The sequence below is a fragment of the Copadichromis virginalis genome, linkage group LG23 (assembly GCF_057382275.1).
Source record: "Copadichromis virginalis isolate Kocher_CV1m ecotype Utaka linkage group LG23, C_Virginalis_male_GT1.1, whole genome shotgun sequence".
In the NCBI taxonomy this organism is placed as follows: Eukaryota; Metazoa; Chordata; class Actinopteri; order Cichliformes; family Cichlidae; genus Copadichromis; species Copadichromis virginalis.
In genome coordinates this window covers 53,380,331-53,398,347 of record NC_140639.1, presented here as the reverse complement: position 1 = coordinate 53,398,347, position 18,017 = coordinate 53,380,331, and the positions used below count along the sequence as shown (strand labels likewise).

The following is an 18,017-nucleotide window of genomic DNA, read 5'->3' as shown; positions in this document are numbered from 1 at the left end:
CACTCCTGTGGGAGACAAGGCAGCAGCATTACTATGGGAGGAAATAAACACCACCATGATTGGAAGGTCGGGGGTTCGAATCCACTGAATGGCTACCCTGAGGTACCCCTGAGCAAGGTAGCGTCCCTACACACTGCTCCCCAGGCGCCCAATGGCTGCCCACTGATTCACTGAGTGAATGGGTTAAATGCAGAGAGGAATTTCCCCATGGAGATCAATAAAGTTTGGTGACTTTTGAATGCAACTGGCCAGGGAAATTTTCAAAATGTGATATGTGATGGCACAGCACAATGCAAGCTCCATATCAGCTGTTTAGAGCTGCTAGACACTTTTCTAGCTCTAGAGATGTTTCTCTTCAGTTCTAATTTAAGAAAAGACAGTCCAACGGTGGTTACATAGAGCAACGGGGGGACACTCCCTTTCAATCCGAATGTGCTTTTTCTGTCTTGTCTTTTTAGAGGTCAAATGTGATCATAAGATGTCTGCAACCAAAGTGCAAGGGCTCCGTCCACCAAGGGCCTTCATGCTTATGAATAGCAAGTGTTTGCCAGGATTAGCATGTTGTCCTTTTCTAGGGTTGATGTTTTGAAAAGTAATTTTTACAACAAGTGTCATTCACCCAATGACACGCATATTCATGCAAGCTTTTTCCTATACCCGAGTGCCTTCTCTAACATTTAGATACACATTCAAACTCCAGTAGATGCATCAGGAGCAACTCCAGCTTCAGTTGAAGGATACGCCTTTGACTGAGACTCCAAAAGCCAGGAAACAAATGACCATCCTATCCGGTCCTTAAGTCTGTCGTCATTAGCCGTTCCTGGGCCCAAACTCCACTGCAGGTCACACGATCACTGGGACATCACAGAGAGTTAAAAACTGGCTAAATCCTTTCATCTGTAATAAAATGATCAGCGTTGCTACTTTACCAGGTGTAACATTTAAGTTTAACATCCAGGCATCCATGAAAACAGAATTTATTAAATTTAACGGAGTTAGAAGTTAGCAGGAAGTTAGCTCGCTAGTTTCCACCTAAATATAATATACCATGTCCTGACCGAGAGATTTCGGAAACAAATTAAGATGTACAGCTCTGCTATCTTCTATCTGCTATTCCAACATAAATGAAGACAGAAAACTAAACAGCAGTGACATTTGTAGGGTTACTGAAGTTGGGCTAGCTGGTATATAATAATAATAATAATAATAATAATAATAAATTGCATTTATATAGCGCTTTTCGAGACCCTCAAGGCGCTTTACAATACCACTATTCATTCACTCTCACATTCACACACTGGTGGAGGCAGCTACAGTTGTAGCCACAGCTGCCCTGGGGCAGACTGACAGAAGCCAGGCTGCCATATCGCGCCATCGGCCCCTCTGGCCAACACCAGTAGGCGGTAGGTGAAGTGTCTTGCCCAGGGACACAATGACCAAGACAGACAGAGCTGGGGATCGAACCATAAACCTTCCGGTTACAAGATGAGCTTGTTGGGAAGCATGTAATGATGTGCTACAAGATCGCTAGCGACACAGCTATCTTAGCATAACATTAGCACAGTGAAGCTGGAGGATGAACGCTAACTTTTTTCCACTCGATAAAAGTTAACGTGAGGGTTCCTGATGGTTAGAGACAAATGTAATCGCATGGCAGGATGCTGTAAAAGGACCAAACTTCAGTCAGGAGAACAACTGAGATAATCCATCCACAATACGAGGTTAGTCATTCATATACTGCTGCATGCGCTGGGCTGTAGTTACATGACAAGGTTTTATAAACTGAGCTTAAAAATGATTAGCGGTAATAAAAACCGAGAGAGGCTGACAGTGATCACTGACTGTTTTTGGATGTCATGGATAATTCCTCCCAGCTACTCCATGACGTGCTGGCTGGGCACAGGAGCACGTTCACTGAGAGACTGAGATTACCAAAAAGCAACACTGACCATCTTCCATTGGTTTTAATAAGTATGAACACCCAGCCCCCAACTCGAGGATCCCCACAACATAACCTAATAAACCTACACCTTAGTTCACAGATTCGCTTTGTCTAGGCTGTATTTCTGGGGTTACACACAACCCAGGAATGAAATCATGAATACATAATGGGCTTGGATTTACATCATTATGAATGAAATGTGCTCTATTTGGAAGCAGCCGGCCCCGCCCCTTTCGACAGGTTGTGTGAGACTTTAAATCATCAAACTGTAAATTATAAATTTTAAATTGTTATTGATCCTTTACCTCTAGTCCTAAAGTGTATATTTATTTTCTTACTCTTCTTATATTTATTGTTTGTTTACTTGCACTGCTGTAACTGGAGCCTCGTCGTCTCTCTATATACCGTATTTTCACGACCATAAGGCGCACTTAAAAGTCTTAGATTTTCTTCAAAAAGTACGGCGCGCCCTATAGCGCAGTGCGCCCTGTGTGTTGTAAGGAGGACGTAGTAGAGAACACCATGAGAACGCTAAAGGGTGAAGTGTGGGCGTTGATCGTATATACCGGACAATCGCACATACCTGTATAAAAGGACAGGTATGTGCATTATGTGGAACATCGTTGTTTTAACAACCCTGAAAATGGCAAAGAGACACGCTTACGAAGCACAGTTTAAACTGAAGGCCATCAGCTACGCGGAGGAACATGGAAATCGAGCAGCGGCGAGAGAATTTAAGATTAACGAATCAATGGTTCGCAAATGGAGGAAGCTAGAAAACAAGCTCCGGCAGGTCAAGAAAACGCAGCTGAGTTTCCGCGGACATAAGGCGAGGTGGCACGAGTTGGAGGAAAGACTCGAGCGGTGGATCATCGAGCAAAGAACGAGCGGGAGAAGCGTTTCGACGGTCACCATTCGGCTAAAAGCAGTTTCACTTTCACTTTTTATGAAACTGTGCCATTTTTCCATCCGGACCAGGACTACGGCAGCGCAGCAACTTCCAGCGGATTATAAGGAAAAGCTGGCCATCTTCCGCTCCTACTGCAGCAAACACATCGGCGACAAAAACATCCAGCCCAGCCACATCACAAACATGGACGAGGTCCCGCTCACTTTTGACATCCCGGTGAGTCACACTGTGGAGAAGAAGGGGACCAGCACGGTAGCGATACGCACAACGGGGAACGAAAAGTCTTCTTTTACTGTTGTGCTTGGCTGCCATGCTAATGGACAGAAACTGCCGCCTATGGTGATTTTTAAGCGAAAGACTTTGCCTAAAGAGAAGTTTCCAGCAGGAATCATCATTAAGGCAAATGAAAAGGGCTGGATGGATGAGGAAATGATGAAAGAGTGGCTGAGGGAGGTGTATGTAAGGAGACCAGGTGGTTTTTTCCACGCATCACCATCGCTCTTAATCTGTGACTCTATGCGTGCCCATCTCACAGCCGATGTGAAAAAACTTGTGAAGCAAATGAACTGTGAGCTTGCTGTCATTCCGGGAGGCCTGACAAAGGAACTCCAACCGCTGGACATCAGTGTGAACCGCCCGTTCAAAGTAAGGCTGCGAGCGGCCTGGGAGCGATGGATGACCGATGGAGACCACAGTTTCCCTAAGAGTGGAAGGCAGCGCCGGGCGAGTTACGCCACAATTTGCCAATGGATTGTAGATGCTTGGGCTAACATGTCTGCTGGCACTGTTGTTCGAGCTTTCGCAAAAGCCGGCATCATTTCCGAGGAGCCGCACGGCACGGAAAGTGACTCTGACGGTGAAGACAGTGAACCTGGCATGTTTGATGGAGATTTAGCGCAGCTGTTCAATTCAGACACAGAGGATGAGGACTTCCATGGGTTTGATTGATGATAAAAATGTGAGTACCAAACTTTGTTTTGCTCCTGCTTTATTTTTAAATACGCACACTTGTATGCTTGTGTGTTGTTGATGATGACGATTACTGGTAATAAAAATGTGAGTAAGGTACCGAACTCAGGTTTGCTCCCGCTTTATTTTTAAATACGCATACAGTACTTGTATGCGCCCTATGGTCCAGTGCGCCTTATGTGTGTGTTAAATACAGTAATGGCACACATAACTGAGACTGCGCCTTTTAGTACAGTGCGTCTTATGGTCGTGAAAATACGATACTGGACTGTATGTAGCGGAGATGACAATAAAGTTTACTTTGACTTCAGCAGCGAGCAGGCGCACCGAGGGCTCTCGCGCTCAGTTTTCGTGTACAGAATTTCGAAAAAACATCGGTGCAAATTATACGTCTGTATCCTGATGTCTGGTGTTTTCGTGTTTTGTTGTTTTGTTTGTATTTTGTTTTTATTTTGCGAGTTGGTTATTAGACGCTGCTCCAGCCACCAGTGAATCCTCGCCGCCCCGCCCTCTCCTCCCTGTGCCGCAAGCAGCAGGCGCACCTCGCAAACGGAGGGCGTCCTTACTCCCAGGAAATGGGCGATAGAAAACCGATCAGTGCCTATGACATTCCCAAAGTTTGCTGACATGATGTCGGGGCAGCATGAGTACGAGCAACTTTTTTTTTTGCCAATGCCTGTGATGCCGCCCCCATCACGATGCCGCCCTAGGCAACCGCCCATGTCCCCCATATCAAAAGCCACTGCTGGGTATTGGTATGGTGAGTAGCCTTCAGTGATAGTAATAACAGCAGTAGTACATTCATGTAGTTGTAAAAAGCATGATAATATATTAAGTAATCCAAAGTATTCAGAATACGGTACTCTCATTGAGTAACGTAACAGAATACGTTGTAAAATAGATTTTGGGGCGTGTAATCTGTAATCTGCAGTGGAATACATTTTAAAAGTAACCTTCCCAGCACAGTTTGTGTCTGGTGTATGCGCTTCATACCTATATTGACCACACTCAGATTATATATTTATTTGATTGCTCTTGCTAATCCAGCCATCTCTGTAAAGCTCTGTCTAATCAGAGGATATCCCACCGGATTGTGGAGGCTTGCAGCAGCAAAGGTCTGGCAACATCACGGTGTCGTGGTCTGGGTGCGTGCTGGGGTTTTTCCACTCAGTCACAGTTCCACCCCAGGGCGGAGTTGCTGCTTTCCTGCATGTCTCCACACCTGCTGGCAATTGAGCTGCCAGTACTTAAGACCAGCGCTCACCTCTCCTCTTCGCCAAGTCTTCAGCTAACCACACTATCCTGTTGTCTGCCACCTCCATCTCCTGGCAATACACACTTTCATCCGGAAGCTGGTTTGTGCTTGGCAGCTCTTTGCGTCACAGCACCTCTCGGATTCACTCACCTGCCTGCCCTCCTGTCACAGTACTCAATCAGACCACCATCTCCTGGAGACCAAAAACTGCTCACTCGGACCACTCACTCCTTCCTTGCCATTCCTCCACCTGCCAAAGTAAGAATGTTTCTTTATGGTTCATACTCACCAGGATTCACAGACTCAGTCACTAAAACTTGTCTCCTCTCATTCTAGTGTTCAGAGCCTCCAGGTCATGTTTCCTGCCCCGTGCCCCTGTACATATCTCCTCATCACAATTCTCTGGTGCTTTCCTAAGTCTAGTATTTCTCATAGTTTAGCGTCACTCCTGTTTACCACCGTAATTGAAGTCCCATGTTATTCCTCATAGTTCACAGTATTTGTCAGGCCCTAGGAAATAAAGTTCTGTTTATCACACTCGTCCGTGCCTCTGTGTGATCTGCATTTGAGTCTGGTTATCGGGTTCCGCCGCCACTGAGGCTGGTTGGTCAGGGCGAGTACTGCAGGGAGTATTCCTGCAGTCATTAAGTGATGCTATGAAGGATCAGCTTGCTACCCGTGATGAGCCTGCTTCCTTTGAGGAGCTGGCCTCTCTCACTCTCCGCATTGACAACCGGTTGCGGGAAAGAGAGAGGGAGAGAAGCCGCGAATCACAGTACTCTCTTCCCCGCACCCCGCCGCGTTCGCTGGCGCCCATGCTTATGGTCTCTCAGCCTCTGGATGCCGGAACGTCCACCTCCGTCGTGGACATTAAGCCCGAACCCATTCAGGGTTACCACTCTCGGTTATCTCCAGAGGAAAGAGAGAGGAGATTGAGCTCTCGTGCCTGTTTTTATTGTAGCTCGCAGGAGCATTTAGTCGCATCCTGCCTCAGGAAGAGATGGAGCGACCCACCTGTAGTTTCGGGGGTACGGGTGGGCGGTTCACACTTCACCAGGAAACCCAGACTGGTGCTGACAGTCACTCTAGAAAGTAATCAAGCTCTCCATTCCCTGCAGGCATTAGTGGACTCCGGTTCTGAGCAGAATTTAGTCAACACAGGCCTTTCCACACAGTTAGGAATTCCACTGACTCGACTGGAGCAGGCCATTCCAGCGCGTGCATTAAATAATCCGATTTTCGCCCAGATCTCTCACATCACCAAACCCGTCACTTTAGTCACCTCAGGTAATCACAGAGAGAGCGTCACCTTTTATGTTCTCCCTTCTGCAGACTCGCCCCTCACTCTAGGCTTTCCTTGGTTAAAACTCCACAATCCCCACCTGGACTGGGAGGGACAGAAGGTGATAAGCTGGAGTCTATTTTGCCATTCAAACTGTCTGACCTGCGCACGTGTGCCCAGGCCCAATGAGGCCACTCCCTTGAGTGAGAGGTCACCCGACCTCACAGGCGTCCCCACCATTTACTATGACTTACGTGAAGTGCTTAATAAAAGCAAAGCTCAGTCACTGCCCCCTCACAGGCCATATGATTGTGCAATAGATTTGCTCCCCGGCGCACAGCCGAAGATAGCGTAGGCCCCGTTAGCTGTTCCCCGGCAGACCCCAAGCAGCTGGGGAAAGAGGGCGGCTGGGTCACGGTGAGGAGGAAGCATAGTCCTAAACAGAAGCCCCAGGTACACCACCAACCCGTTCATGTGTCTAACCGTTTTTCCCCACTCGGCGACACACCCGCCGGGGGTTAAACTCTGGTAATTGGTTATTCTGTTCTCAGACATGTGAAGCTAGAGACACCAGCAACCATAGTCAGTTGTCTTCCAGGGGCAGAGCTGGCTAAGGGTAAACATAAATTCAGTAAGATCATAATTCACGTCGGCAGTAATGACACCCGGTTACGCCAATCGGAGGTCACTAAAATCAATATTGAATCGGTGTGCAACTTTGCCAAAACAATGTGGGACTCTGTAGTTTTCTCTGGTCCCCTCCCCAATCAGACCAGGAGTGACATGTTTAGCCGCATGTTCTCCTTAAATTGCTGGCTGTCTGAGTGGTGTCCCAGAAACGATGTGGGCTTCATAGATAATTGGCAAACCTTCTGGAGGAAACCTGGTCTTGTTAGGAGAGACGGCATCCATCCCACTTTGGATGGAGCAGCTCTCATTTCTAGAAATATGGACAAATTTATTAAACCCCCCAAAATATGACTATCCAGAGTTGGGACCAGGAAGCAGAGTTGCAGTCTTACACGCCTCTCTGCAGCTTCTCTCCTCCTGCTACCCCCCCAAAAACCCATCTCCATAGAGACTGTGTCAGCTCCCAAACAGACAAAAACAAACTAAAAACCAGCAACAAACAACTTAAACATAAACAATTACAAAGAAAGAACAATACAGTATCCACATCTGAACCAAAGAGTAAAACAGTGAAATGTGGATTATTAAATATTAGGTCTCTCTCCTCCAAGTCTCTGTTAGTACATGACTTAATAATTGATCAACAAATTGATTTACTCTGCCTTACAGAAACCTGGTTGCAGCAGGATGATTATGTTAGTTTAAATGAATCAACACCCCCGAGTCATTCTAACTACCAGAAACCTCGAAGCACAGGCCGAGGGGGAGGTGTGGCAGCAATTTTTCACACCAACCTATTAATCAACGAAAGACCAAGACAGACTTTTAATTCATTTGAAAGCCTGATGCTTAGCCTCGTCCACCCCAGCTGTGAAACTCAGAAACCAGTCTTACTTGTTATCATCTATCGTCCACCTGGGCCTTACACAGAGTTTCTGTCTGATTTCTCAGACTTTATATCTGATTTAGTTCTGAGCTCAGATAAAATAATTATTGTGGGTGATTTTAACATCCATGTAGATGCTAAAAATGACAGCCTCAACATGGCATTTAATCTGTTATTAGACTCAATTGGTTTCTCTCAAACTGTAAAAGAACCCACCCACCACTTTAATCACACTCTAGATCTTGTTTTAACATATGGCGTAGAAACTGAACATTTAACAGTGTTTCCTGAAAACCCTCTCCTGTCTGATCATTTCCTGATAACATTTACATTTACAATAATTGATTACACATTGGTGGAGAGTAGACTTTATCAAAGTAGATGTCTTTCTGAAAGCACTGTAACTAAGTTTAAGAATATAATCCACCCACTGTTATCATCTTCAATGCCCTGTACCAACACAGAGCAGAGCAGCTATCTGAACGCTACCCCAACAGAGGTCGATCATCTTGTTAATAATTTCACCTCCTCACTACGTACGACTCTGGATACTGTAGCTCCAGTGAAAACTAAGGTCTCTAATCAGAAGTACCTGACTCCGTGGTATAATTCTCAAACACGTACCCTAAAGCAGATGACTCGTAATCTGGAGAGGAAATGGCGTGTCACAAATTTAGAGGATCATCATTTAGCCTGGAGAAATAGTTTGCTGCTTTATAAGAAAGCCCTCCGCAAAGCCAGAACATCTTACTATTCATCACTGATTGAAGAAAATAAGAACAACCCCAGGTTTCTCTTCAGCTCTGTAGCCAGGCTGACAAACAGTCAGAGCTCTGTTGAGCCAACCATCCCTTTAACGTTAACTAGTAATGACTTCATGAACTTCTTCACAAATAAAATCTTTATCATTAGAGAAAAAATTACCAATAATCATCCCACAGATGTAATATTATCTACAGCTACTCTTAGTACCATTGATGTTAAGTTAGACTCTTTTTCTCTAATTGATCTTTCTGAGTTAACTTCAATAATTACTTCCTCCAAACCATCAACGTGTCTTTTAGACCCCATTCCTACAAAACTGCTCAAAGAAGTCCTGCCATTAATTAATTCTTCGATCTTAAATATGATCAACCTATCTCTAATGATCGGCTATGTACCACAGGCCTTCAAGCTGGCTGTAGTTAAACCTTTACTCAAAAAGCATCTCTAGACACAGCAGTCTTAGCTAATTATAGGCCAATCTCCAACCTTCCTTTATATCAAACATCCTTGAAAGAGTAGTTGTCAAACAGCTAACAGATCATCTGCTGAGGTTTATTTGAAGAGTTTCAGTCAGGTTTCAGAGCTCAGCACAGCACAGAAACAGCTTTAGTGAAGGTTACAAATGATCTTCTTATGGCCTCTGACAGTGGACTCATCTCTGTGCTTGTCCTGCTAGACCTCAGTGCAGCGTTCGATACTGTCGACCTTAATATCCTATTAGAGCGATTAGAACATGCTGTAGGTATTACAGGTACTGCACTGTAATCTGATAAAACTTTTCCAGGTCATCCGCAGGTGTGCTCGTCTTCACTGCAACTATCTAATAGACTTCAGGTTGTTCATGTAAATAGAGAGTCCTCTTCACACACTGAGGTTAATTATGGAGTTCCACAGGGTTCAGTGCTAGGACCAATTCTGTTTACATTATACATGCTTCCCTTAGGCAGCATCATTAGAAGACAGAGCATACATTTACACTGCTATGCAGATGACACCCAGCTCTATCTGTCCATGAAGCCAGATAACACACACCAATGAGTTAAACTGCAGGAATGTCTTAAAGACATAAAGACCTGGATGGCCGCTAACTTTCTGCTTCTTAATTCAGATCAAACTGAGGTTATTGTACTCGGCCCTGAAAATCGTAGAAATATGGTATCTAAGCAGATTCTTACTCTGGATGGCATTACCTTGGCCTCCAGTAACACTGTGAGGAACCTTGGAGTCATTTTTGACCAGGACATGTCCTTCAATGCACATATTAAACAAATATGTAAGACTGCTTTCTTCCATTTGCACAACATCTCTAAAGTTAGAAATATCCTGTCTCAGAGTGACGCTGAAAAACTAGTTCATGCATTTATTACTTCCAGGCTGGACGACTGTAATTCATTATTATCAGGAAGTCCTAAAAACTCCCTGAAAAGCCTTCAGCTGATCCAAAATGTTGCAGCAAGAGTCCTGACAGGGACTAGAAAGAGAGAGCAGATTTCGCCTGTTTGGCTTCCTGTTAAATCCAGAATTGAATTCAAAATCCTGCTCCTCACATACAAGGTCTTAAATAATCAGGCCCCATCTTATCTTAATGACCTTGTAGTACCATATCACCCTATTAGAGCACTTGGCTCTCGCTCTGCAGGCCTACTTGTTGTTCCTAGAGTATTTAAAAGTAGAATGGGAGGCAGAGCCTTCAGTTTTCAGGCCCCTCTTCTGTGGAACCAGCTTCCAGTTTGGATTCAGGAGACAGACACTATCTCTACTTTCAAGATTAGGCTTCAAACTTTCCTTTTTGCTAAAGCATATAGTTAGGGCTGGACCAGGTGACCCTGAATCCTCCCTTAGTTATGCTGCAATAGACGTAGGCTGCCGGGGGATTCCCATGATGCATTGAGTTTTTCCTTTCCAGTCGCCTTTCTCACTCACTATGTGTTAACAGACCTCTCTGCATTGAATCATATCTGTTATTAACCTCTGTCTCTCTTCCACAGCATGTCTTTATCCTGTCTTCCTTCTCTCACCCCAACCGGTCGCAGCAGATGGCCCCGCCCCTCCCTGAGCCTGGTTCTGCTGGAGGTTTCTTCCTGTTAAAAGGGAGTTTTTCCTTCCCACTGTTGCCAAAGTGCTTGCTCATAGGGGGTCATATGATTGTTGGGTTTTTCTCTGTATCTATGAAGCGCCTTGAGGCGACTTATGTTGTGATTTAGCGCTATATAAATAAAATTGAATTGAATTGAATTTTCAACATGGATGTATTTTTCAACAGATTCAATACTGCAGTCAGCCAGCACTCCACAGCCGCTCCAGTGTCTCTCCCTCTCTCTCCATATTGTACCATAGCTTCCTGTGAGAGTCCTGACACCCCTCCCCCACCGGTCACTTTTACTCATGGCCAGGTTCAGAGACTAATGAGAAGACTCCAATCAGGCCAGTCTGCTGGACCAGACGGGGTGAGTCCTCCAGGCCTGTGCACCCCAGTTTTATGGAGTCTTTCACAAAGTGTTCATGATGAGTCCGAGCGTCCCAGTGCTGTGGAAGATGTCATGCCTGATTCCTGTACCAAATACGCCACATCCCAGTGGCCCCCACTTTCCACGTCATGAAGACCCTGGAAAGACTCATCCTGGACCAGCCCCGACCCATAGTCAGACCACATCAGGATCCTATTTAGTCTCCTCGAGCTAAGGAGGCTCAATCTACACCCAGCTGAACCAGCTGGTGACCACTGTGAGTGTCATGTTTTTGTCCAGTGTATTGAACACCACCAGCCTGACCCTCTTGGGTGATAAGCTGACAGCGATGCAGGTGGATGCCTTTTCCGTGGCCTGCATTGCTGACTACAATATGTGTCTTCAACATTGTGTGCCTGACAAGGTGATCAGCAACAAGGACTGTCCTCTCCCCCTCCCTCTTCACCCTCTACACCACAGACTTCAGCTTCTGCACAGAGACCTCCATCTTCAGAAGTTTTCTGATGACTCTGCGGTGATTGGACTCATCAGTGAGGGTGAACAAAACAGAGTACCGGGCTGTGGTTGAGTTGGCATTGCACCCTACATTTGCTGATGGAAGTACTGATGAAACTTGCATCCATCTATTCTCTTCTTTATCCTTGTTAGGGTTGTGGGGGTGCTGGAGCTGTCTTAGGGCGAGAGGCAGGGTACACCCTGGACAGGTCGCCAGTCAGTCGCAGGCCTAACACAAAGAGACAAACATTCACACTCACATTCACACCTATGGGCAATTTAGTGTTTCCAATTAACATAACCCCACTAACTGCATGTCTTTGGACTGTGGGAGGAAGCTGGAGTACCCGGAGGGAACCCATGCAAACATGAGGAGAACATGCAAACTCCACACAGAAGGGCCTTGGCCTGAGGGTGGAATCAAGCTCAGGATGTTCTTGCTGTGAGGCAAAAATTACAGCACTGTGCTGCTTTGAGTGTAAAATCAATGATCATAGGCAGGTAGTGCTAGAGGTTTTTCCTGATGTTAGGCTTCAACCTAAACATCATTATGCAAAACATTATCCAACTCTGCTTTGGGGCCCTGCTGCACATTTAGACCACAATAATTGAAGCCAAACATCTTTTTTTTTTTTTCAAAAGAGTGGTGCATGACACTCAAACATTTCAAAATATACTTTGAAAACATTGGCAATTAGCCACCAGCAAATCATGGCAAACTCCCAGCAGATAGATTCCTGTCACAATCATCATCATTCTGGGTGTCTGAACTCTCACAGTCAATGTTGTTGTTAAGTGGAATGAAACTATAAATCTCTTGTGAGCTACTCTGAGCTACAATGAGGCTCTCTTCTTTGCAGGATGAGTGAAATGGCTGGCTCTGCAAAAATGTGTGGTCACATGACCAATTTCTTCTATGGTTCCCTAGAAACAGGGGTGGCACAACTTCCCCGCTGGCACAAATCACCCCACTTTGCCCTAAAGCAAAGGTAAGAACTAAACTTACCTTTTTTTAACCTCTGGCAGTTCACCACTTACCTTTGTACCATTTCAAGTTATTCATTGGACGGGAAACGACCTGAATTGCAATAAATAACTGGAAAGATTGGGGTGTTCTAAAACTTCGATAGTGTGCAGATTTAAGAAAGCAAATTTTTGCTGCCATCTGTTTGTCTTTTTTTTTTAGCGTTTTCGTTGCATCTCAGTTAGAGTACCAAATATCCAGATTTGGTCATCCTTAAAAGTCTGTAAGTCAATCAGAAGGATCCGATTCCAGTTCTCACAACCAGGACAAATATTGGCTGGATTACATGATCCATCATTTACACCTATTCAGGCTCAGACCATAACACTATCATCACGTTTGACTGTTGGTATGATGTTCTTTTTATGAAATGCTGTGTTAGTTTCATACCGGATGGAATGAGATGGAAACCTTCCAAAAAATTCAGCTTTTGTCTCATCAGTCCACATAATATCTTCCCAGAAGTCTTGGAGATTGTTAAGTTGTTTTATTGGCCAATGAGCCTTTGTGTTATTGGTCACCTGTGGTTTTCGTCTTGGAACTCCTGAATGCCATTCTTGCCCAGTCTCCCAGTCTTTCTTATTCATGAACACTTACCTTTAACTGTGTTAACAGTGGGAAGTAGAGGGGCAGTTCTCTGGATATTGTTCTGGGTTCTGTGACCTCCAGGATGAGTCGCTGATGCACTCTTGGAATAATTGTTGTAGGCCTACGAGGGTTCACCTCTGTTCCAGTTTACGCTCTTTGTGGATAATGGCTTTTACCATGGTTCACTGGAGGATCAGAGTCTTAGCAGTGGGTTTGTAAGCTTTTCCAGACTGTTGATCTCAATTACTTTGTTTTATCGTTTTCTGTTCTATAGTTTATAGCTTCTTTAAATGATGACTTGATATGTTGTTTTTGAGATCGCTTAGCCTGCTTTGCTTTGTCAGACAGCTTTTATGTAAGAAATTGAAGTGGTTGTAATTCAACATTGTTTTGTTCTGTCTTTGATGCTGAGACGTAGTGGCCGGGATACAGCAAAGCTGAAACCATGAGACTGCCTTCACCATGTTTCACAGATGGAGCTAGGCTTTTGTTAGAAGAGTAACAGTAGATAGAAATCACCTACATAGAAAAAGCAACTGAAAAAATGCCAAAGTCATGTAGCCTGTAACGTCGTTCAGCATGAGATGTTTTGTGTTGGGGCATTAATTATCTGGGAAGAAATATGCTTGGGGGGATGCTTAGACCTCAACCAGCTAGGCCTCATGTAGCAGGAGTATCCACCTGAGACTGGGAGCTGTTCACGAGCATGGAGGATGAAGGAATGAATATTGACTGGTTTTTACTGAAACATAGTATTTAATAATGCAAGAGAGAAAACCCAGCAATCATGATCCCTGTTAAACAAGCATTTGGCGACAGTGGGAAGGAAGAACTCCCTTTTAAAACAAAGAGACCTCCAGCAGAACCAGGCTCAGCAAAGAGAAGATGGGTAAGAAAATAGAAAAAAGAGAACATAAGGAGACAAGGATAAAGCAATCTTTAGCAGCATAACAAACAGATGGTTCAGGATCAGCCTGTCCTGTTCTAAGTTTTTTTCAGTCGAATCTTTAATGTAGCAGTTGTGTTTTTCTCCCAAATTGTAACCGGTTCCACAGGAGAGGTGTTTGATAGCTGAAGGCTCCGCCTCCCATTCTACTTCTACAAACAAATAAGCCTGCATCAGTTTTTCCTAGGGTGCTTTATTTGGATAATACAGTGTTTTAGAGTCATTATTCAAGATTTAGTTTGGGAGGAAAATAATCTTAAATGAACTTTACAGATGCCAACAAGGAGAAGTAGCTTCTTCCCCTAAAAGGCTGCTCCTCTTAGGAGTTACTACAACCGATCATCTCCTTACATCTCACCGTATCCCTGTCACCCTCCTGTAATTCCAAGCCTCTGCATATCCTCTTTCACTACATCCATCAATCTTCTCTGCGGTCTTCCTGTTTTCCTCCTGCCTGCCAACTCCATATTTAAAATCCTTTATTTAGTATATCCATCTTAAACAGTCCCTTCCACTCCTGCTGTTGTTCTTCTTTCACACGTTACCCCTGACACCTGTCTCCACTCACTCCACCCTTCCTGCACTCTCTTCATCTATTGTGCTCTGTGCGTTTCTTTGAATGGGTGACCCCAGGTATTTAAATTCACCTATCTTCCCCGTTTTTTGTCCTTGATGCTCACCTTTCGACCCGTTTCCCTCTCATTCACATACATGTAGTTCCCCTGAAAAGAAACTGACATCAGAGAAATATGGTGATTCTTTCTACACGTAGTTATTACTCTCACTGGAGTGTTAAGGATCAACTTTTAGGCTGATTTTAAAACAGTCTGATAATAAAGTAATTATAGGACTCCAGCCTAGAAGTAGCAAATGCATGAACTACTTTTTCAGCAGCACTTGGAGATGCTTCTAATTTTGTGTAATAATGAGGACCCCAACCTATTGCAAAACTAGCAACTGAACAGATGATGGAGATGGAAAGCAGTCCTACATATTTGTTTAATATGTGCACTGAAGGACCAAAATGATCAAAATGACTCCAAGGTTCCTCACAGTGTTCCTCGAGGCTAAGGTAAGGTCATCCACAGTTAGCATCTGGCTACACATCAGGTTGCTAAAAATTTTAAGGCCAAGAACAATAAGAACTTTTGTCTGAATTTAGAAAACTACAGTTTACCCACGGCTTTAAGAATGCTATATATTTCAATTGACTGATTTGTGATAGGTTTCTGGTTTCCTATAACGGGGCATCGTCTCCATAGCAACGACTATATATGCCTTCATTCAGTGTCTTACTTCATTTGTCCTTTGTGTTTTTCACAGAAGTCAAAGCAACGCCTCTCTAAGGAGCTGTCAGACTGTGTTGTTTACTGCAAAAGTGTCCATTTCACTAGCTTCAAACACTCACGTATTCACTCCAAGTTCTATGAGGTGGCTTCTTTCACAGAGTCTAAAGCCCGGAAACACCTTAGAGACGCCGGTTAGTTCACTCACATGCTTGTTTTCTGATACAGATTTTGTTTTTGACCACACGAGAGTGTAACTTTTCTGATATCTATTTCAGGGGCTGAATTTGTGCACCATAACTCACGGCAGCTGAGCAGAGTTTATCCCAGTGGTTTTCGAACAGACTCTTCCAATTTTAATCCTCAGGAAATGTGGAATGCTGGTTGCCAAATTGGTGATGCAACAATAAGACAGATTTAAGTCTATATCAAGCATTTTTCAACGCTGCTCTCAGATCATTTACATTAATGCCTGACTTCTCACTGTGATATGTTTTGCTTGATGATATAATTTCACTCTTAATTTGGAATGATTAGGAGTTTTATTTTCATGGTAGTCCAGGTAAAATACAGAAATACCAGGTTTGCTGGCAGGAATCCCCTAAATCAGGCTCCTTTCAGCGTCTTTAGATCTTTTCTGAAGCAAAACTAAAGCAGAAAGTCGGTATTGTCCTTATTTTAACACTATGTTTAGCAGCAGCCACCATCTGTGTTAGGTGTGGCTGTGTGCAGACAGGAATAGGACCCAAGGTGCAGACTCCGGAGACAGAACTTAAACCAAAACAGCTTTAATGCTGAACTCAAACATAACATAACTGGGGAAAAAGGTCAAAAATAAACTAACACCAGCGGATTGACAAAACACACAGCAAAATAAACGGTAGATCGCGACACGGACACAGAGAAACACAGGGCTTAAATACACAGAAGGAGCAATCAGGGAATGAATAACAGGAGGGAAACACAGCTGGGGCAAATCAGAACTGACGAGACAAAAGGAAGCGTAAACTGAACACACTGAGATAAGACAGAGACCTTCAAAGTAAAACAGGAAACACATAACACAGACTCACATGCAGGCACTACAGAGGGAACAGAGACGTGGGACCAGGGCAGACACAAACACTGACTGAACACGGGGATATAGGAACTAAGGATACATAGAGACGCGAACTAGACAAGGGGATACAGGTGATAGGGGAGACAGAGCAACTAAAGAAGACAGAGACATAAACCATAAGACAGAACTCAAAGAAACCAAAGACTAAAAAGTATAAATAATATAATAAACTCAAATACCCTGGGTCAACGACCCAGGCATCCTAACAGTACCCCCCCCCCCTTAAGGGCTGGCTTCCAGACAGCCCAAACCAAAACACCAAAACAAAAAAACAAAACAAAACAAAAACAACCCAACCAGGGCGGGCGGCGGGGGAAACAGGATGGAGGGCTCGAAACAAAACCAAACAAGGAGCCAGAAACAAACAAAAAAAAAGAACAAACAACGGAGCCCGGAAAGCAACAGAACAAAAAACAGGAACAAAGTCCAAAACAACAGCACCAAGGCCCAGGCACAGTCCAAAAGCAAACAAACAAAAGAGCTCACGAAAGGCGCAGAGGCCCAGGCAATAGTCTCAAAAAAGTTCAGGGGGGCCAGCCCGGAGGCTAACGGCACAACAGTCCAAACCCGGGCAGGTCAGGGGGGCGGCCCGGAGGCTGATGGTCCAAGAGCCCAGAAAACAGGTCAGGAGGCCGGCCAGGCGGTAGGCACCGGTGGCGACGGAGCAGATCAGGAGGCCGGCCGGGCGGGAGGCACCGACGGCGACCGAGCAGATCAGGAGGCCGGCCGGGCGGGAGGCACCGACGGCGACCGAGCAGATCAGGAGGCCGGCCGGGTGGGAGGCACCGACGGCGACCGAGCAGATCAGGAGGCCGGCCGGGCGGGAGGCACCGACGGCGACGTAGTTCAGGGGGCCGTCCATGACGGCAATGACGTCCAGTCATCGGCCGGACAAGACGTGCAGGACGAGCAGGCCGGACAGGACGTGCAGGACGAGCAGGCCGTGCAGGCCGGACAAGACGTGCAGGACGAGCAGGCCGTGCAGGCCGGACAAGACGTGCAGGACGTGCAGGAACAGACAGCATGGAGACCTCAGGAGCAGACGAAGCTGAACACTCGGAGGCCGGACCAGGCGGAGCTACAGAGGCTGAGGCCGGACCAGGCGGAGGAGCCGGTGGTGGCTGAACGGCCTCGCCAGAACCATCAGCAGACACTGGGACGTGCTGGCTGGGTCCTCCCGGACCCCCAGCTGACGAGGCAAGAGGCTGAACGGGCCCCTCGGATCCTCCAGCAGGAAGAGTCGGCTGAAGCGGTTCCTCGGACCCTCCAGCGGCGACAGGTGGCTGAACGGGCCCCTCGGACCCTCCAGCAGAGACAGGTGGCTGAACTGGCCCCTCGGATCCTCCAGCAGGAAGAGACGGCTGAAGCAATCCGGTTGTTCAGTGATGACGCGACGAATCCTACTTCCGGGCCTAAAGCAGTCTGCGTTTAATATGGCTTTTGTGTTGTTA

General features: G+C 45.5%; 1 protein-coding gene across 2 annotated transcripts in view; it reads left to right on the top strand.

The window, feature by feature from the left end:
* The window catches only part of plcd4a (phospholipase C, delta 4a), a 59,276-nt gene that overhangs the window by 33,142 nt on the left and 8,117 nt on the right, over positions 1 to 18,017 (top strand). Inside the window, exons 10-11 of one of the 2 annotated variants that reach the window (XM_085450007.1) lie at positions 15,484 to 15,640; positions 15,725 to 15,841. In XM_085450007.1, coding sequence (XP_085306133.1) covers positions 15,484 to 15,640; positions 15,725 to 15,841 — 274 coding nt within the window. The remainder of the gene's footprint in view (positions 1 to 15,483; positions 15,641 to 15,724; positions 15,842 to 18,017) is intronic. The other variant, XM_085450008.1, reaches the window with a different exon arrangement.